Raw genomic sequence first — 21,485 nt, 5'->3', positions numbered from 1 at the left:
GAGAACTATGAGCTGGAACAGTTCAAAAGAAGCATGCAGGCGAAGCAGTTAAGGTACACTCTCTGACGAGTTGGATAGTAAGCATTTCGAATGCTGAAAGCCGAATAACTGATTATTGCAGGTCCAGTATCATTTTTGGTCACCTGCGGAGGACCCGCATCGCAGGAGAGGCCCACTGACAAGAGCACACGAACTTTTTCCTTCTCGTTATTCTTGCAACCTGCTTGTTCACCTCATTTTGGCAGAGACTGAGATAGTGGTGAGAAAAGCAGCAGCAGATGCCACTGCCTCCTTGTTCTTCCCTATCAAGCAAGCACCCTCTCTCTCTCTCTCTATCTCTCTCTCACACACACAACCATGCGCAAGCAATTTCACGTTCGGACTGCAACAATCTGGAGCAACGATCATTCTTGGGTTCTGTATTCACGGTTCCTGCAGTCAAATGAAATGCGTCAGAGCTATGACAGAAACCCACGAGAGTGTCATGCATACACTGTTTCATTGTCTATAACGGTTGCGTGAGCTCAAGAAGACTGGTTCAGAACACGAGTCCACTGCTGCTTTCACTCGTCTGGCGCACTTGCAGTCGAGAGGGCTGCAGTATATTTCACCAAGGCAGACCTGCGGCCGGGCGATTCTCCACCGCTCCGGAAAGTCTTGGCCGGGGCGCGGGCAAAGAGGGCGGGCCAGGAGGCTCGGAGCCGGGCGGTGGGCCGAGCTGGGACGCGGTCCAACTGTCGTGAGCCGGCAGGGGGGCAGAGCGGGGCAGCCGGGCAAAGTCCTCCTGTGCGGCGGAGAGGGAAGGGGCGCAGGAATCGGCGGCCCGCAGCCGACGGCGTGAGCGGCACCCGACAGGAGCAGCCCCTGGAAGAAGGGGGCCGGCCGGAGCAGCCAGCATGCCTGCCACGGGAGGGGAGTAAGTGCTTTTGTGCGGATGAACGCGACGTTTTCCCCCTGCCTCCCCTGGAGGGCTACGCGGCTAGGTTGGGGCGGCTCGGGAGGGGGGATCCGCAGGGCCGGATTTTCTACTTCCCTCCCGCCCCCCTCGGAGCAGCGTAGGAGGAGAGAAGGAAAAGGAGCCCGAGGAGGGTCGGGCAGGGGCGGCAGCAGGGAAGCTTTGCTTGGGCCTGCCCGCCCTGGGCCCTGCGAAAAAGTTTAGAGGAGACTTTCCCGGATTCCAGACTTGGTAGCTAAGCAGCGGCTGGGATATGAGGGATTCCCCAGACGTGCGTTTTGCTTTGTTGTGGCGTTGCTAATGCCGTTTTTCCTGGACTAAAACACACACTTTTCTAAGCAGGACGGGCGGGCCCTTCCTCCTCTTGTATGTCCAGAGTTGTTTTGGGTAGCCTGACCAGGGGGCAGCTGATGTTTATATCCGACAGTTGATCACATACCCTGGGCATGGAGAAGGGGGAGCATTGGTAGGATATATATAGGCTTTGGAATCTGTCCGAGCAGCAAGGCTTGAGAGAAACATGACCCCTTACTAGATATTTGTGTTTTCCTCCTTCCCTTTGAAACTGTTATGAAAAGAAAATATAACAAAGGACACCTTATAGTAAATTTATTGTGGCATAAGCTTTGTGGATGAGATCCGACTTTGTCAGATGCATCATAGGGTTAACCTTTGTCCACAAAAAGTTAAACCACAATGTTAGTCTTCTGTGCACTAGTTTGCTCTATCAAACTAAAGGCTCCTAGTGCTGACAAAAGTGATTGTGTCACTGTTCCGTCTTATCTTCTTTAACAGGGTTTTGTTTGGGGCATTTTTTGTTGACAGAGAAAGGACAGAAGAAGTGGAAAAACCCAGAAAGGGTGTCAATGGAAGACAACATAATTTGGACCCTTCATTCCATGAATGAGGCAGATGATGATATAGTAAAAGCATTGTTTTGAAGTATCTTTAAGATAGTGATCCCTCTGAAATTTCCTGCAAAGGAAATTTGGGTGCTTTGAAACAAAACTTTTAAGGCAGGCCCTGATTCACCAATGTTTAAGTTTCCAGACTTCACCATCTTCCATTCCTAACCATTCTGTGTTTTCCCACTATTTCTATTGTTTATTTCTTTTTCTTTTTTTTTTTCATTTTGCAAAAAATCCATTCAGGAGGGAACAATGGAAAAGCGGCACAGCTTCTTCTGAATGGTAGTGCTAGAAACTTTTCATCTTCCCACTTTCTTGGCTAGCAAAACGAGTTGCTTTCACAGCAACTGGATCCAGTGTAGCAAAGACATGCAGACCCAGTTCAGTACATGTATACTTATTGTAGGTGTTTTGACAGTTTCCTTCTTAAAACATACCCATGCCATTTTTGAAGCCTTCAAGCCAGTATTCTAGGGTAATCTTGAGGGCTGGCTGTTGCACAAGAGTCCAAGGCACCTCTTTGATAATCCCTGCAATTCTTGCAACATTTAAAAAGGAGGGAGGTCTTGGTTCCCCTCTTGAGCATGTGGATTCATATGCCCTTTTGGGCATGTGATTTATAATCACTTGTGCCACTGAGGAATAATACCCATGTATTTTCAGTGACTATGTATGAAAGTATCCAGAGTAAATGTTCTTAAAATACATTCTCTTGTAATCACATCTGGAAGGGAGTTGGCAGGGAATCTTGTCCTGACAGGGTGCCCTGTTCATTAGCACAACACCTTCCTCAAAGTCCCATATCTTTTTATGAACATTCAAAGTTTTTCTCATGGAAATTGAAAAAGGTGAGTAACACAGAGTTTTCTGACAGAAGTTCTGTGAGATACAGAACCACAAGATTCTCTACTGACCAAGAGTGATATCACGCTATCCCTTGATTTCTCTGTCTCAAAAATTCTGATTATTGAGGATCAGGGTTGGGTAACATAGTACCAGTGTGTCCCCAGACACTTTCATGGTCCCCACCAAAGTGCCCTACCTCTCCCACTTTCCTTTTTTTATTCAATTAACCTGTCATCTGACCAGCAAATGGGATTTGTGTGAAAGTGGTTTGTGTTGATGCTGAAAACTGTGGATGTGAAAGTGTTGTCTAGTGAACTGGACTCCACCATTACCTTTGACACCGATCTCAGGGGTTAGGTTACCTGTCCTACTTGACTCCTATGGCGGCCATTTTGTGAAGTGCCCAGGACAGTTTGCCAAATGTGCCCACAGCTGAAAAGGTAGCTTGTCCCTGTTGTAGGCATTCTCCCTTCTCTAAAGCATTCCTTCACCACAGTACCCACATGTTCAAGCATTAGAAAGAACTTTTCTCCTGTCTTAGAGGTATTGCTTACAGATTTTTTAAAAGAAGGTAAGTGACATATACATTTACTAAACCTCTTCATTATCAACTTGTCTGCAGCTCCAAGGGAGAGGATTATTCCACAGCTATCCTGCGCCAGAAGCATCGTCCCAATCGCCTCATTGTGGATGAAGCTGCCAATGAGGATAACAGCATCGTGAGCCTGTCCCAGGTAACTCTACAGAGGCTGCCCTGTCCTTTCTGCCCCATGGAAACCAATCATGATCCTGTGCCCTACTTCCTACCATCAAATGAGCCACCACTGCTTCATTCTTGGCAGATGATTTTATTCATTTATTGCATTTGTTTCTTTATGGCCCAAAGGCCAAGCACTCTGGGTAATTCAGGACTGTGAGAACTGTAAAATACAGCACAATAAATATAAAACTTAACAAATGTAATACTACATCTGTAATTTTGTGGTAGAATTACAGATGTATAAAACCAAAGTAAAAACCAATGGTAGTGTAAAGGTTTAAAAATAAAACAACAGATTTAAAAAGCAATAAAGGAATCAAATGTATAGGCACTAGTTCACTTTGCCAGGAGAAACTATTATCCAGTTTTGGTGCCACAAAGGAAATGACTCTGTGCACTATAGGTAGTACACAATCCTTGGAGAAGGAAGAAGGAACTAGTCAGGAAAGGCTCTTGGCTGAGCACCTGATCTGAGGAGCACTCCTTGGGCCACTGGCTTGATCTGTTTTACTCCCACCTTGTTTTGCCCAATCAAAAAACTGAGGAACAAGCAAAGCCAACTCTTGGCCAAGCTGTGTGCACCCCTAATGGTCCTTAAGCCAGTGGCTCAGTCAGGTTCATTTCTTGACTCAGAAGCAATGGCAAGGGCCCAGTGAAGCCACTTACTGACTTAGAACACCAGGTTGCCATGTTTGATAAACTTATCCTGCCAAGAGTAAAGTGGTTCAGAGATCATGAGAAAGATTAAGGAAGTATGCCTTGTGGTTTCAAGAAGCAGTTGGAACAGTTAAACAGTTAGAATTAAATGTGCCTCGAGGCACAGAGCAAATATTTAAGGATGAATTTGTGAAAAGCATGGATGATCATGCATTGTGAAGGAAATTAAAATAGCTCCTATGGTAAAGTGGGGAAGCACCTTTGTGAATTTTAAAGATGTTTCTGGAAAACCATAGACTAGACAGTGTATATAGATGATGATGATATATTGGATGTTCACATCAAGGGCACACAAACACATCTGAGAAATGCACATATGCAACTCATGTATGCCAAATTATGCCAGCGTGACTGGGGCACATGCTGTGAACTCATTTAGACACCACACAGACTCGATTTTCTCCAGAAATACATGCACTGACATAAACAATATGCAAAAAATGTATGTTATTTATTTTCCCACAGACATGACCCGTGGACAGGCACAAGAACAACATCTTAAACATCTAGTCCCATGTCTACTAATGGAACATTTTCTTACTTCAGTTTCATTCTTGGTTTCCTACAGGCCAAAATGGAGGAACTGCACTTATTCCGAGGGGACACAGTGCTGCTGAAGGGAAAGAAACGGCGGGAGACTGTGTGCATTGTTCTCACAGATGACTCCTGCCAGAGTGAGAAGATCCGTATGAATCGTGTCACCCGCAACAACCTCCGTGTGCGTCTTGGAGATGTGGTCAGGTAAGGCCAACCCAAGGTGGGAATGGTAACAGAAAAGATCAATGAACTGCAGAAGCTGTTGTCAGCCCAGCCAGTGGTCAGGAATGATGGGACTAAAATTTCTGGAGACCTGCTTTTTGCTCACCCGGCATAGGTGTCAGTGAGGGCATTCTTAGAATGTGAGTGTATGTGGAGGGGCGTCTAGAGCTTAAAGCACCATAGTGGGCAAGATTGACTATTGCAAAGACTAAATATGGAGATCTGAACAGCTTGGGTATTGTTAGGCCTGGACTCATGGGAGCCTTGCTCCAAATCTTTTTCTTAGGGCCCTGGATCTATTGCATGGAATCCTAAGTATGCTTTGATGCCCATGGGAGTTTTTCCCTCAGCTTAATTGACACACAGGGGGGCAATTTTCAGGCAAGATTGCAGCTGGTGGGGAAGGATTAATTCTTTCCTTCCCACATGCTGCAGCACATATACACACATATGCATATGTGCCCCCTGCCTCTCTGAATTTGCTTTTTCATGGCAAAAAAAGTTGTCCATTGTTTTGGGATTATGCAAATTGATTGAAGAACTGGTTTTATTTGGAATTATTTGAATGAAGAATTAATTGCCTAGCCTTGATTCTGTGAAATTTGTATCCTAACAATTATACCTAAGCTTTTAATATAGAGCTATAAAGTGGCACATACAGATTTTAATGTCGATTTATGTTCTCTGAGCCTTTTACTTGCCTACCAATGTCCCTGGTTAAAGGGAAACAGCCCTAATTGTTGGCTCTTTCCATCTTTAAAGTCACCTAAATATAATTTTAAGCTGTGCAACACAAATTCTGAGGTCAGCTCAGTAGCAATCACTAAAACTTAATAAGGGCTGCTGTGTCAAGATGTCCCTGGTTGAAGGGAAGCAGCCCAAATTATTGGCTCTTTGCATCTCTAAAGTTATCTAAATATACTTATTTTAAGCTGAGCAACACAGAATCTGAGGTCAATTCAGTAGCAGTCACTAAACCTTCATAAGGGCCGCTGTGTCAAAATGACAGTGTCTGCCTAGTAGGTCGCTGTGCCACAGGTTCCGAGTTGTCCCTAAAAGACTGCACTACACTGTGTTGTGTGGTTTTATGAGACCCAGTGGAGTCTTCCTCTATAGTGTGCAAGCCTGTCCAGATGTGAAGTATGGAAAGCGGATCCATGTGCTGCCCATCGATGACACAATTACTGGCTTGACCGGGAACCTCTTTGAAGTGTACCTCAAACCGTACTTTCTGGAGGCCTATCGACCTGTCCACAAAGGTAAGGAGGGACAAGACAACTTAGATCTGTGATGGAGGCCTCCTGGGCCCACCAAGCTCTGCCACCAGGCTGCACCCTCTTGGTCGTGCCCCTTCACCCGAAGTGGAAGCTGTGGAACCTCATATTGGGTGACTGAGCTGGCCAAGCAGAATGCTCTGTTCCTGCTTTGCCATCTGCATTTTGAGACTTCCATGGTACGTAGTTGTAGAGAACATGCAGCCATTTCTCCACGGCTGGTATGAAATCCAGTTGGGCTGACAAATCAGAGACAAAATGCTCTGCTTCGCCAGCCTAATTGGCTACATCAGGGATGGACTTGTAGCACTCCAGATGTTTTGGCCTGTAACTCCCATGATCCCTTACCATTGTCTTCTGGCTAGGACTGATGGGAATTGTAGGCCAAAATATTTGGAGTGGAGGGCCACAAGTGGCGCATCCACAGACTCAGTCATCTCACTAGAATTGTCATGAGGATTGGGGTTAAGTGAGAAGACAGAAGCACCGGGAAGAAGGGGCTTTGAGTTGGGACAGATTATAGTTGCAGTATCTATGCAGGCCTGACTTCCATTTCTCATGAAAGGACAAATGCTATTGTCCCCAGGCTCATAAGAACATAAGAAGAGCATAAAAAAACCCCATGCTGGATCAGATCAATGATCTATTTAGTCCAGCACTCCATTCACATAGTGGCAATTTGGCTGCCCACAGGATTCCTCAAGCAGGATGGGGGCAACAGTTCCCCCTGCCCAAGCTCCTGAGCAATTGGTGCATGCATGCAAATAACCTCTGATGACAGAGCTGACACAGAGCCAGCAAGGATAGTAGCCACTGATAGCGCTCTCCTCCATGAATTAGTCCAATCCCCCTTTAAAGCCAACCAGATTAGTGGCCACCGCTACTTTCTGCTGCAGCGAATTTCTTAGTTTAACTATGTGCTTTGTGGAAAAATCCAAGGAAGAGGACCCCCTTTTTAAATTCCATGACTGCTTAGTTTGCTCAGGAGTCTTTGGTGAGGGACTTTGTCAAAGGCCTTTTGGAAGTTCAAGGAAACAGTGTCTACCAGATTGCCCTTGTCCTCATGCTTACTGACATTCTCAAAGAACTCTAATAGCTTTAGTGGCACAGGGCTTTTCCTTGCAGAAGCCCCGTTGATTCTTTTTCAGCAGGGCTCATTCCTCTATGTGCTTACTGATTCTATCTTTAATTATGCTTTCAAGTAATTTATCTAGAGCAGGCATTAAGCTAACTGGCCTATAATTTCATAGATCCTTCCTGAATCCCTTGTTAAAAATCAGAATTACATTGTTTGTTCTCCAGTCCTCTGGTAAAGATGCTGATCTTAGAGGCATATTAAATATTTTGGTAAGACTGCAATTTCATATTTGAACTCGTTAAGAACTCCAGGATGGATACCATCTGGGCCTGGTGATTTATTAATTTTCAGCATGTGAGTGAGGTTGAGAATTTCATCTTTTGTCACTACTACCTGGTTTAATGAGAAGGATTGATTCTATAAAGGAAGCCACTGCCTTAAGTTTACAAGAACTGAGCAGGGCTGTCAAGGACAGGATGTTTGGGGGCATTCATTTACAGACTCACCATAAGTCAGAGTGGACTTGATGGCACATAGCAACAGCTACCTGTGCCTTAGTTCCTCTGACTCCCTTCCAGAATGCATAAATTGAAGAACAGGCATCTATTCCGCATCCTCTGCTGTATTTACAGTTGGAAAAAGAATCATTCTGTTTCCCTGCAATCTTCCTATCCTCCCTTAGTGCTTCTTTATTCCATTATCATCCAGCGGTCTAACTGCGTCACTGGCTGGTTTCTTTTTTCTGAGATATTTAAAGAACACTTAACTGTTGGCCTTGATGTTGTGAGCAGTATGCACCTCGAAGTGTTTTTTGCTTCTCTTATTGTTGGCTTTTATCTCGCGTTTGCGAGCTCCCTCTTGTTTTCCTGATTTGGCCAAGATTTCCCTTTCATGGAGGAAGCCTTCTCTCTAATAACTTTCTTGACTCTGCTTGTTCACCATGCTGGTCACCAGGAGCCCATTGTGGCCGACCCTGGCTCCATTTCCCCCCCAACATTTTTAAATGCCTGACATAGCTATTCTCTTCATTCATCCCTGTTGCCCCTGGGCCCTGGCCCCAGCATACGTCACATCACTGCTAGGGGCCTTACGCCCTGTGGATGCTGAAAATGGCAAGCGCAGCTGTCTTAACGTGGCATTTGTGTTTTCAGTGCTGGGCTGAGATAATATTAAGTGGCTAGAGCTGTGAGTTTCAGTGCTATGCCCATTCCCTCTGCTATATCCCACTGCAATCACCATGCGTCCTCTCCACCCTTGCAAGCCTTGGAGGGGCCCACCAAAGAGGCACTGGGGGGCGGTGCTGGATGACCCCCTTGCCCAGCGCCTGCCCAGGCCCAACCTTTGCCCTATCCAAGGTGGTGCTGAGAGAGGAAATATTTTCTTGTCCTGAGTGTTGAATTATGCGTATTTGTAGATGGGTGCTTGGTAGCCCAACAGGGCTCTTTGTTCCCAGTTCTCTTCTTGCTAGTAGGGAAGAACCTTTATTTCACCCTGACTCACCATCTCCTTCTCTTAATTGGATTGGATCAGTTACAGATGGCTTTTATGTTTTCAGAACTGGGGATCAGCCATTGCTTCATTGTCCCCAAAGGCATTGCTAGGTGTAATCTGATACCTGCGACAGTTACCAGTGGCTGATTCATTCAGACTGCCTTTTTGAGATTGGGTTTACCTTCACGGCGGACCTCATGGCCACGCACCTGCCCATACTTTGCACTGTTCTCTTCTTCTCCCATCCCCTGCTTTTTGTACTGCCTGGTCTGAGAAAGAGTTCTGGAGAACAGAAAAGCTTGCACATTTTGGAGGAATTTTGGTGGGTTCTAATAAAGGCCATGCCCTACACCAGATTCTTTTTTTCATGGACTTGTATGGCTATCCTTGTTTTTCATATGCACCATTATTTTGAGGCTGCATTCTGATGAGGATAATTAATTTGACATTTCTCAAACTAACAATGTCCTTCCCAGGAGATATTTTCCTTGTCCGAGGTGGGATGAGAGCTGTGGAGTTTAAGGTGGTGGAGGTAGACCCCACTCCCCACTGCATTGTTGCTCCTGACACCATCATCCACTGCGAGGGGGAGCCCATCAAACGAGAGGTACGTGTAGCAGCCAAACCGACCCACTTCAGGGCTGGGAATGCTGGCAGCTGGGTCTTGGCTGGGTATTTATTCCTAGATCCCAATTAATGGATGGTGCACAGGATTTGGGGATGAGATGCCAGACAAAATTACCCATGTGACAGTGTTTCCTAAGAAAATATAAGCATTGGTCGAGAAGAGAGGGCCAAGGGGAAGAGTGAAGACATGAGCCTGCCTGTCTTCTTGAAATATTCAGCTTGTTCAGGACAATGGTAAAGTCCTGGCTGGAAAGGGGGGCATCATGTTCCTGTAAAAGTAATGCTGTGTGCTTTGTTTGCTCTCTGCCCTGACAGGATGAAGAGGAGAGCCTCAATGATGTTGGTTATGATGACATTGGAGGCTGCCGTAAGCAGCTGGCGCAGATCAAGGAGATGGTGGAGCTGCCACTGAGGCACCCAGCACTCTTCAAAGCTATTGGTGTGAAGGTACAACAGGGGCAGTGTGAAGGCCAGGACATAACAGGCTCTGCAGTATCCATTCCTCGTTGTTGTTTATTTATATAGTGCATCACACTTTAAACTGCAGAGAGCATGGACTTTTCCTATATTTATTCCCCGCCATGTTTCTCTCCAATCCTCCAAGCAGGATTGTCCAAACAAAATACTTCTGAAATAGCAGGAATCCTTCTTCTTTCCCTCACTGGAGGCTCCCTTGGCTTGCGTTCTTACATAATTCATGGGTCCAAGTTTTTTTCCTCCTCCATTATGTTTGTTCTCTTACTGTTAGGTAAACCACTTTCATGAATCTTATATGAATCCTTTGCTTCCTTTCCTTCTTGCTCAGCCTCCGCGAGGGATTCTACTTTATGGTCCCCCTGGTACTGGGAAAACACTCGTGGCCCGTGCAGTTGCAAATGAAACTGGAGCCTTTTTCTTCCTTATCAATGGTGAGAAATGTGGCATGGAGGCAGGTGGGGTGGGTGGAAATACCTGGAAATGGCTCATCCATCCTGAACATCCCACTCCATTCTTTCTTACCACCCAAAAATGATGATGATGATGATGTTGAATGCCATCAAGATAATAATGACAGAGTGACAAAACAGAACATCAAGTTGCAGACCCTAGGCTGTGTCCAAAGCAGGCATCAGCAAGTCTGGCATAGTGTTTTCTGCTTTCATGCCCCTTTGTTCTTTCACAGTAATTTTCTAAGGCACCTTTCCCCACTGTGGCAGTCTGAAACAGAAGGGCCCCACTCTTCCGAGCTCCAGCCCACATGGGCAATGGCCAGGAATGATGGGAGTTGCAATTAAAAAGGAGAGAGGCTACTGCATTGGAGAAGGCTGCTCTTGAGGTCTGCTTCGCTTAGTCTGAAGCAGGGGTCCTCAAACTTTTTGAATAGGGGGCCAGTTGAAAGGCTGTGGTGACCGTCGCAGGCTGGCAAGGTGGGGGTGCCTTTGGGCACGGGCTGGTGAGGTGCCATTGCGTGAGGCGGCATCGGGCGCATGGGACGGTGGCTCACTCGCTCGGAGATCTTCCAGCAAGTCCAAAACCATCTCCGAGCGAGTGAGCCACCACCTCCCCACCCGCGCTGTGAGGCAGCAGCGAGCGAGCGAGCGCGCACGTACAGGAGGCAGGTGGTGGTGGCAGGTTGTTCGCTCAGAGACCATCTCCGAGTGAGCGAGCCACCACCTCCCTGCCTGCTCAGCAAGCGTGTGTGCAGGCGGCAAACTGCAGCAGAGGCCGGATGGATCTGTCCCGTGGGCCGTAGTTTGAGGACCCATGGTCTGGAGTATAGGAGAGGTCATTCAGAAAGCCTGGCCAGGATTGTTTACCACCTTTTATTCTTCCATAGGCCCAGAGATCATGAGCAAATTGGCTGGGGAATCTGAGAGCAATCTGCGCAAAGCCTTTGAAGAGGCGGAGAAGAATGCTCCAGCTATTATCTTTATTGATGAGCTGGATGCCATTGCTCCTAAGAGGGAGAAGGTAAGGCAGAGGATCACTAGGAGCCAAAAAGTAAACTGCGGGGAAACATGCACCCAAGGGCTGCTGCGTCTCCAAACTGGGATGCAATGTGAGGGCCAGTGGGGAGGTATTCCCATGTAAAGGGCTGCCTCCAGAAATTTCAAAGGCATTTATTTATTTATGGAATTTATAAACCACACCAATAGTCCTAAATAGGACTCTGGGTGGTGAACAATTAAAACAAATAAAATACGAAGATACAAAATAACACAATTATATAGATCGATTCAATATTAACAGGTATAGTAAACTAAAACTATATATTCATATAAAATTTTAAAACACTATTTAATTACTAAAATATCTGGAAAATAAAACCACCTTCGTCTCATGCCAAAATTATGCAGCAAGGCATTAGGCATACTACTCTGGAAGTCTATTCCAGAGGTGGGAATTTTAATTCTGTCTTACAGTGGGTGAAAGGAGAGTTTAAACCAGTCTTCCCCAACTTGGTACCCTCTGATGCTTTGGATCACAACTCCCATAATTCCTGCAGTGGCTACTGTGGCTGGGATTGATAGCAGTTGTACCCCAAAACATTGGTAGCACCAGGTTGGGCAAGGCTGCCTTAAACAAAGCCTGCATTCTTAAACAAAGCCTCCGCACACACAGGCACTGCAGCTGTGCCAGCCCTTTCTTGTTGGCATCACTTGGAAATGTTGCTGGGGCTATTGAGGACCCTGGTACATGTTAAGCTGGTCAGCATGAAAGAGAAGAGATGGTGGAACAGAAGTCATCCAGTCCTGTTAGGTCTTTAAAAGGCCTTCTGTTTTGCCCCAGGCTAAGTACTAAGAGCAGTGACTCCCAGGCTTGACACCAGCTGGGGCCATACTGTGGAAGTCTAGTTTGTGTCCTACAATTTCTTAACTTGGCAGTCAGGGTCACAACACAGAAGGACTGAGCAAACACCCTGATCTTTGCTGGCATTTGCTGTCACTGGAGGAAAATAATTTCTCCATGTTCCAGAATCCTGCTAGTATTACATAAATCTCATCTTTTTATTGGGGAACTGCCTCCAGTGCACATGTTCTTCCTCTCACTGCTGTCCTCACAACAACCCCTTGAAGAAGGTTAAGCTGAGAGACGGTGTCTGGCCCAGAGTCCCCAGTGAGCTTTGTGACTAAGTGGGGATTCGAACCTGGGTCTCTGCAGCACTAGTCTGCCACTTTGAGCAGTGCACTGAGAACCCTGCATTATCTTAAGCTATTTCCTCCATGGATCCAGATACAGGAGACCCAGTGGTGCAAGGGGCATGTCCCCATTATCACGTTCCATCGGTTCAGTTGCTTTCTTTCAATATACAGTCCCATCCCCAATCTTCTCCTCATGCATATCCACCGCTAGAGGGCGCTGTGCTCACAACTGAAGCTCAGTGCGAATGGCTGACTTCAAGGAGAAACTGGCTAACATGTTCTTAAGAAGCATCGTCTCCTCCTTTTTGCATGCTCTTTGCAGACACACGGGGAAGTGGAACGCCGCATCGTCTCTCAGCTGCTCACACTTATGGACGGCCTGAAGCAACGCTCTCATGTGATAGTCATGGCTGCTACAAATCGACCGAATAGTATTGATCCTGCTCTGCGCCGCTTTGGTATGAGACAGCTCCATATGCTCATAAAATGGCTGGGTCTTCTGTTTCAAGGATGGTTGGAGGACAGCCCTGTCATCCCTGTTGGAAGGGCTGTCAAGTCTGTTCAAAGGGAAAGAACCATAAGAAGGGAGAGTAGCAAAGGTCTTGAAGCTGCCCATCATCAGGGAGCATCTGGACATCAGACTGAACTGCACAGGGTGTAACTACAGTCTTCCCCACTATAGCAAGACGCCTTGTATTTCTACTTAAGTTTGCCTAATTTCCAAATTTGGATCTACATGTATAAAGCAGCACATGCACGATTTATGTTTAGGTGATGCATTTCTTATTTGAGGACAATGTATAAGTAGCCTCCTGTATCCTCATCTTTTTTGCTCCAGACCTTCTCCTCCTCTGGTTATGGGCGTTAAAGAAAATGGAGTCCAATGTCATGAGTTGCTGCTAGTGTACAGGATGTAGAATTTATATTTGCATCCTACTTTTCAACCTAAAGGTGCTGTTACGGATTGCAGGCTTCTCTTTAGACCTATTAGAGCATTGCGTCCCCACCCACAAACCTACCCCAGCCATGCCAAGGCACACACCCTAACTTGCCACTGTGATCCATTAAGTTAATTGATTCCTCATCTGAGGACAAAATTATTCATGCACGCAGGGAAATCTGGTTCCTGGGCCTGGGATCAGTGCTTTTTTTCTCTCTCTCTGCAGGGCGTTTTGACCGAGAAATTGACATTGGAATCCCAGATTCAGTAGGAAGGTTGGAAATCTTGCAGATACACACCAAGAACATGAAGCTGGCTGATGATGTGGACCTGGAGAGGGTGAGGGCAAGGGAATGGATGCCTGCGTGGAAGTGGGGATGGTGTGGATCCAGGGGATAATCAAGGATGCTTGGGTCATTTAGAGGGTAGTAAGGACACACGCTCTCACTAGATTTACTGCAATGTGACTTGCATGTCTGAGGAGCCATCACAGATCACATGCAACAGTTTGACCTTTCAGACACCGTAAGCGATGCCTTTTAACTGTGTCACTTCCCTTGTTAATCAAGACTCCAAATCATGTGAGGGACCTCAATATGTGAGCAAGCCCTTTGTATCTTGGGCTGGGGGTGGCGTTGATAACCATTCTCTTACTTGCAAAGTTGTAATGCGCAAGAAAGAAAGCAGTGCATCAGTTCTGAGATGCTTGTTATTATAGGTTCTGGGGTGCTTAAGCAACCCAGAGGATTGCCTGATGGTGCTTGTTAAGGAGTGCATGTCCTCACTCAGAGATTGAGGATGCACACAGATTGACAGCTTCATAGAAACATAGAGTGAGTCAGAAGGGGCCTCTGGGCCATCTAGTCTGACCTTTGGCTCCAGCTGGCTCCGCTCACGACATGCCCACCATGTGCATGCCCAGCTTATCCTTGACCGCCCTCACTGATGGAGCTTCAGCCACCTCCCATGGGAGCCCATTTCATACCCTGGGGGCCCTAACTGTCAGGAAGTGCTTCCTGGCATCCAAACTGAGCCTTGGTTCCCTGAGCTTTGCTCCATTGGAATGCATCCTACCCTCCTCTGCAGGGAAAAACAGGTCTCTACCCACCTCAGTGTGACACCCCTTCATGTATCTATATGTCGCTAGCAGATCCCCTCAGAGTCTCCTCTTCTCCAGGCTGAAAAGACAGAGCTCCCTCAGTCGTGCCTCATTCAGCATCCCCTGCAATCTGTCCACCATCCTTGTGACCCTACACTGCACCAATTCAGAAGGCACTCTGTGTGTATTGGAGGATGTCTTTAAGTATTCACAATTAGATTGAAAAAATGCCTTCTGTGAGAGGACGGAACCTTCTTCAGCCCAAAGTTTGGGAGTTCTCTTTCCTCCACACCACAGAATGCCCCATTCAGCAGGATCTTCTGACTCTGGAGATGGAGAAGCTGCAGTAGGAAGTGGGGGGGCAGGGAAAAGACCTGCTTTCCCTAGAACCTGGCTCAGGGATTTGATGCCTGACCATGAAGAAATTCTCTTAAGGATCTCTCACTCACACACACACACACACTCACACACATTCACTCACACACTCCTGTCCAATGCAAGACCCCTCTCCAACACATACAGTGTGTATTTGCAGGTGGCCAATGAGACACATGGGCACGTGGGTGCTGACCTGGCAGCATTGTGTTCTGAGGCAGCCCTCCAGGCCATCCGCAAAAAGATGAGTGTCATCGACTTGGAGGACGACACAATCGATGCCGACATCCTCAACTCTATGGCAGTCACCATGGATGATTTCCAGGTAGGACCGCTCCAGCACCAAAACACCTGTCCATAGGTTCTTACATGGTTTTAGAGCTCACTGGATGGCGTTTTCAAAAGACTAATAATCTTTAAAAGATAGTGGCAACCTCACTCCCCTTTCTCTTTTTGTTTTACAGCTTCACTGGTAGTTCAAAATTACATTTCTGTGTTCTAAGACTCCAGTTGCTTCTGCACTGATTAAAAGCAAATAAAATTCAGCAGTGGTTCGAATGATATAGTACACAAAGAACTTAACTTTTTAATTTCTGTGAAGAAAGCATTTTTTGTGTCCTGAATAGCTACAAATTGTTTATAAACCAAATTCTGATGCCCTGAGTTTATCTAAACGCTGAAATAGCTAATGAGTCCTATTACCCTGTAGTAAACATTCATTTACTATAGTACCTTGCTTTCCAGATGAATGGAAACTGCTGCTCATCCATTTGTTGAAAATCTGTAGGCTAACACATTCCTTTAGCCTATAGATAAGACATTCCTTTGAACTAACACAATTTCTGTGCTCTCCTAACTGAGTGTCCTAGTTCCCTTGTGGAAAGGTGACTGGGAAATGGGAGTCCAAGCAAGCAGTGGCCTCTGTCAGGGAGGCCGTCGTTTCAGATTGGTTTGCCTGCTGCCCTGTCAGTCACAACAGTGTCTCCTGTGTTACAGTGGGCCCTTGGCCAGAGCAACCCTTCAGCACTACGTGAGACGGTGGTGGAGGTGCCACAGGTCTGCTGGGATGATATTGGAGGCCTGCAGGAAGTCAAACGTGAGCTACAGGAGCTAGTGCAGGTCAGTAGGGGTGTGGCAGGGGCCCTATTTGTCCAGGTTCTAGTACAGGGGCAAGCAACCTGGTGTCCTCCAGCTGTTCTGGATTACAGTTCCCATAAAATCCAGCCAGTGAAAGCAGTGGTCAAGGATTATGGTAATCTGAAACATCTGAAGGACACCAGGTTGGGGAAGGCGGATTTAAAACTACATCTATATTCACAGACACCCTGTTCCCTGACACAGAGTTGGGGAACTGGTGACCCTCCAAATGCTATTGGACCCCAACTCCCAGCTATCCCAGCCAGCATGGCCAATGGGCAGGGATGGTAGTGCTTGTGGACCAACATGGGGAGGCTCCTCTTCCCTCTCCGAACAAGCCTCAGCATGTTATGCTGTGTGGAGGTGTGAGGATAGGAGGGATGGAGCAGAGGAGGACGAGCACAGGCCCATTTCACAAGCATACGCGGCATTTTCCCCACTCCACTCCTGCCCCCCTTTCAGAGTGCTGGCAGGTGGTCCTTATATCCCACAGGCAATGGGGGTAAAGTTGGGGAGACTCCCTTATCTCAGTTGGATCCAGTCCAGAAATAAAAGCAGTCATTTGGTGTTTCAAGTAACATGGTGAAGCCAGAGCGGGTACTAGCAGTCATGTTGTGGTTAAGATGAGGGATATTATCTGTTTCTTAACCCTTTGCATTTCCCCCATCGTCAGTTCCCAGTTGAGTATCCTGATAAGTTCCTGAAGTTTGGGATGACACCATCGAGAGGTGTGCTCTTCTATGGACCCCCTGGCTGTGGGAAGACCTTGTTGGCCAAGGCCATTGCCAATGAATGCCAAGCCAATTTTGTCTCCATCAAGGGTCCTGAGCTGCTCACCATGTGGTTTGGAGAGAGCGAGGCCAACGTTCGTGATGTTTTTGACAAGGTATGAAGAGGAGGCCTGGGAGGGCAAGGAGGACAGAATTAAGGCTTCCAGTTTTGTCCCAGTAGCCCATGAAGAGAAGCTGACAAGAGAAAGAGGCTGCATTGAGCCTCCAGAATGGTTGAGGGCTTTTCCAAAGGCACAGAGAAATTAGGACAGTGATTCCAAAGCTGTTTGTTAAGGGAGTTCACTGATGAGGTGATGGTCTTAATACGTGTTTGCCTCTTGATCCCCTTCTGGAACCGACACCACACATCCCTGTAGCCCCCCTTCAGCCCAAGGGGGAATCGTATTTCCAAGAGGTGCTTTAGGGTTGCATTCCAGTAGTGGGTGGGGCCAGAAGCAAAAGCAGTCAGCAGAACAGCATAGCTTATTTTGAAAAATACGGCCAGCAAAGCTTCAGGAGAGGCATTTCAGCCGTGTAGAATGGGAGGAAGAAGCACAAGATCTAGGAACCATCCCCAAATTATTGGTAATCCACGCGACCCAATGTGGAACCCCAGAGGAGCCAATTGGGACCACAGGTAAGCCAGATGTGGGCCCTGGAAATGAGGCCCAACCCTCATGTTAGAACCCCTGTTTGTTCACAGCCTGAGAGTTTGCCTGCTAAATACCGTCACTGTGCAGTCCTAACATATCCTCAGAACACAGTGGCTTAGCAGGCTAGTTCTCTGTTGCCATGGGGTCAGGCTGGGAGCTGGCCAGCCTCACCCCTTCTTTGGAAGGGTGCATCAACCGTTAGGGACAGCCCGCTGCCCAGACGCACTGCACTGGAAGGACAAAGAGCTGCTGAGCACTAGAGGCCATTGGGACCAGTCTCACCTCACTTCTCCATTGTCCAGCTTATGTTGGTATTTTCTGCCCCCAGGCCCGGCAAGCTGCTCCCTGCATCCTATTTTTCGACGAGCTTGACTCCATTGCCAAGGCCCGGGGGGGTGGGGCTGGGGATGGCGGAGGCGCAGCTGACCGTGTCATCAACCAGATCCTCACAGAAATGGATGGCATGACCAACAAGAAGACTGTTTTCATCATAGGTGCCACCAATAGGTGAGCCTTCCTTCCACACGGGTGGGGCAGATGGAAGGGAAGGGGGAATTCAGTGCAAGGTGGGGCTTCTCTCGACCAAAGCGGCATTGTCGATGTGTGGGTAGCATCCGCTCGTTTACCACAGTGCCAGTCAGTCACAAGCTCCACATTTTGCTCCTCTTTACCCTGCTAGATTCTGTAATAGGGCTGGAGGTAGAGATACTTCCAGGATGGAGAGCTTCTAGTCTTACCAGTCGAAAAGAATTCTGTGCCTATTTCATTATTTCCTCCTCCTTTTTTTTCTGGTAAGAATAAATATGGAAGATGTGTGGCGAAGGTGCATGGCTTTCCATCCACATCCACCCTGTCCCATTAAGCTCTGTGAATGAGGCATGGAGATGGCCATATAAAAGCCTCACCTGTGGGGACCTGAGACCTCTTTGGGAAAGGCTTAAATGAGAGCTGGTCCACTGGAGAGAAGTGACTGCGGCCAGATAGCGAAGGATGGAGTCACTCTGCTGTGCTGGTCCCGAGCTGAGGTGCAAAGGGCCATTCCCAGGGTGATTTCGCCAGTGAGCCTTGGCTTGATTTGGTCTCTTTCACCTCCAGGCCAGACATCATTGACCCGGCCATCTTACGTCCAGGCCGCCTGGACCAGCTCATCTACATCCCCTTGCCAGATGATAAGTCTCGTGTGGCTATCCTACAAGCCAACCTGCGAAAGTCTCCTGTCGCAAAGGTCAGTTAAGGCAGGGCTGAAAATAAGGAGGGAAGCTGGAACAAGGTGGGAGAGCAGATGTCCAAAGTGGGGACTGGACTGGGAGACCCTACCCTTGTCTTCAGCCCCGCCACCTTCCTGCAAAGGAGCATACCTTTCATGAAAGGACGGTCTTTCTCGGGCTTTGAAGGGCTGGTGTGTCCGTATGCGGGCAAAGCACTTCCTATTGTCCATGGCTCTTTTCCCAACAGGATGTGGACTTGAATTACCTAGCCAAGATCACACATGGTTTTTCGGGTGCTGACCTCACTGAAATCTGCCAGCGTGCCTGCAAGCTTGCTATCCGGGAGGCCATTGAGATGGAGATCAAAGCAGAACGGGAACGCCAGAGTCAGAAATATGCCGCCATGGTATGGGACCGAGACTTTCTCACCTCCTAAAAGGGCCTGGCCAAGATCTTCCCCATCGTCTTAAGCCTCGCTGTTTCACCTCAGTGCCATGTTTCACCTCGGAAAATACACCTGGTGCCACCCAAGGGCCACAGTATCCTACGTCGCATTGATCTCATTGTGCTGGTAAAGAACAGATGAGCAGTGTTTTTTTTCTGCCCTTTGTAACAGGATGATGATTATGACCCAGTGCCTGAGATCCGACGCGATCATTTTGAGGAAGCAATGCGATTTGCACGCCGTTCGGTCAGTGATAATGACATCCGCAAGTACGAGATGTTTGCCCAGACACTACAGCAAAGTCGCGGCTTTGGCAACTTCAGGTAATGTTGGAAAAGCCTTTTGCTAGCGGAGTTTTACAACTGTGCAGTGGATAGAGGCACCTTGGCATTCTTTTCAAATGAGACAGAGCAGCCTTGCTCAGCCTGGTGCCTTCAGAGGTTTTGAACGACAGTTCCCTGTTTGCCGTGCTGGCTGGGGCTGATGGAAGCTGAAGTCAAAAACAGAAAGGGGGTACCGGGCTGGAAAGGCTGCACTAGAGGAACCTCACCTTGACTTCATCATCTGAATTTGTGTGGGCTGCATTCCCCAGCAGATAAGAAAAAATACATACCCAAAGAAGGGTACCCAAAGCACCTTTCATTTTTATTACAAAATGAAATTGGTGGAAGCTGCAGCAGAATGCCACTATATGGAGTATTGCTGTTCAGAAGTCTAGCTACTCCACTCCCCAGTTTCCCAGCTTTCTTGCCATGGTCAACCACTGTCCAGTGGCCCCTGAGCATGGTCAGTCTTCATTGGGGCTCCTCTCTCCAATTGGGTTTTCCCCCTGTGCTTGTGCAAACCTTGGAATCTGCACTAGTCTGTGGGTACATCCCTGCTATGTGTGGGTGGTGCCATAAGCAATGACATTCAGACTTAACATGGAGGGAATGATTCAGTGTGGAAGGACGGATGTCGGTTGCGCATCTTAATGCGGATTGAATTCAACCTGTACCAACTGCTTTCACTGGGACGCATTCCGATGTGCAGCCACGGCCACATTCTCCCAGAACGGGCTGGATGCTCGCGCCTGCTTTGTGCGTGACAGCTGAAGCAGGGCCCACATTCATCATGCAGAAGGCAGCTTCCTCCTGTGCTAAAGCAAAACTGCCGCTTTTGTGTGCAGGTTTCCATCTGGAAAGCAGAGCAGCAGCGGAGGCAGCGGCAACAATGAAAGCGGCAGCGGCCAGGGAAGCCTCTTCCAGGAGGAGGGCGACGACGATCTCTATAACTGATTGTATGGGGAAGGGCTGCTTCTTGGCCCCGTGTGCTCATGGCTGTTGTGCTCTTTAATATACGGATTGGTGCTTGAGGCCCAACACCTTGCCCTCACCCTTGGATACAGAAGCAGAGTTACCCGAGACAAAATGGGTGAGGCTGTTTTGCCTGATTTGGCCACTGACAGAAAGCCCGTGGCTCTTACAGCCGTTGGAGTGCTGGGTGTTGAAGCAGTCGCCAGGGGGAGCCAGAGCCCAGCAGCTGTCCTGAGAACGTGGCCAGGCTGGATCAGACCACAGGCATCTCTGCTGCGGCACTGTTTCCAGCGCCCACCTGTCGAAGCTCAGGAGCGGGGAGGAAAGCTGGCCACGGGTTCCTCCCTGCCGCCCCCACCGTGCCTCCTCTCAAACTGTCCCGCTGGTGCCTGTTCCTTGCGCTGTTTGGACTCCAGTGGTTTCCAGGTTATAATCCAAGGAACTGGGCAGCCTGCCTTCTCCCAGCTCCTCTTGCTAGTCAGCCCAGCTACTCCCGTCAGTCCTGTCTCTCCCACAGCAGTCAGCATTTGAAGCCTGTTTTCCTCATGAGGTCAATGATCTCCCATTTGTACTATCAAGTGACAGAGACTTCTATAAACTGCAATAACCAATAAACTGCAATTGCATGGCAATCATGCAGGGAGGAATTTTGTAAGATAAGGTATCCTGATCCTGGTGGGGGGAGGGGTGCTGACTTGGAGGCGACTTGCCAAGCACACGGGGAGAGAGAGACAGACGGGCTGGCCTGGGAGGAGACTAGAGGCCCAGCTTCAGGCTCCGCCATAAAATGTGAAGCAGCATATAAGGACTCCGGGCTGGTCAAGCCCATCAATCCTGCCCTGGGATCATAAGGAAGTTTCTCTTCTGCTGCGGGGCCCTTTGCCAGGTTTCAGGCAGAGGCTAAATCATATACACATTACTCCACCAGCCAACGGGCCAGAGGGAACAGAGTAATCCCAGCATGGATAAACACTGCTTAGGATGAATGGAGAACTCTGCCTTCCAGGTGGGCAGGACTGCCAGCAG

At 47.9% G+C, this 21,485-nt stretch overlaps 1 protein-coding gene across 1 annotated transcript; it reads left to right on the top strand.

Moving 5' to 3' along the window:
• Positions 1-456: 456 nt before the first annotated feature.
• On the top strand, positions 457-21,091 carry LOC123035445 (transitional endoplasmic reticulum ATPase-like). The gene is made up of 18 exons (XM_044453634.1): positions 457-916; positions 3,332-3,443; positions 4,755-4,927; positions 6,062-6,204; positions 9,265-9,395; positions 9,731-9,862; positions 10,221-10,323; positions 11,232-11,365; positions 12,860-12,995; positions 13,704-13,816; positions 15,112-15,276; positions 15,948-16,070; positions 16,762-16,974; positions 17,840-18,018; positions 18,607-18,736; positions 18,967-19,125; positions 19,336-19,487; positions 20,333-21,091. The coding sequence occupies exons 1-18, from the start codon at positions 897-899 to the stop codon at positions 20,439-20,441; spliced, it is 2,427 nt and encodes an 808-aa protein (XP_044309569.1). The 5' UTR covers positions 457-896; the 3' UTR covers positions 20,442-21,091.
• The last annotated feature ends 394 nt before the right edge of the window (positions 21,092-21,485 follow it).

This window comes from Varanus komodoensis, unplaced genomic scaffold (assembly GCF_004798865.1).
Source record: "Varanus komodoensis strain SLA01 unplaced genomic scaffold, ASM479886v1 scaffold7_1, whole genome shotgun sequence".
Lineage (NCBI taxonomy): Eukaryota > Metazoa > Chordata > Lepidosauria > Squamata > Varanidae > Varanus > Varanus komodoensis.
Note: the sequence above shows the minus strand (reverse complement) of the source record. Positions and strands in the feature narration are given on the sequence as shown.

What these genes read in the sequence shown, in the direction of transcription:
- LOC123035445 (XM_044453634.1), top strand. Translation starts at nt 897, where the DNA reads ATGCCTGCCACGGGAGGGGA. An exon ending in TCACCATGGATGATTTCCAG is followed by an intron (nt 15,277 to 15,947) that starts GTAGGACCGCTC and finishes CCTGTGTTACAG; the next exon opens with TGGGCCCTTGGCCAGAGCAA. An exon ending in GAAAGTCTCCTGTCGCAAAG is followed by an intron (nt 18,737 to 18,966) that starts GTCAGTTAAGGC and finishes TTTTCCCAACAG; the next exon opens with GATGTGGACTTGAATTACCT.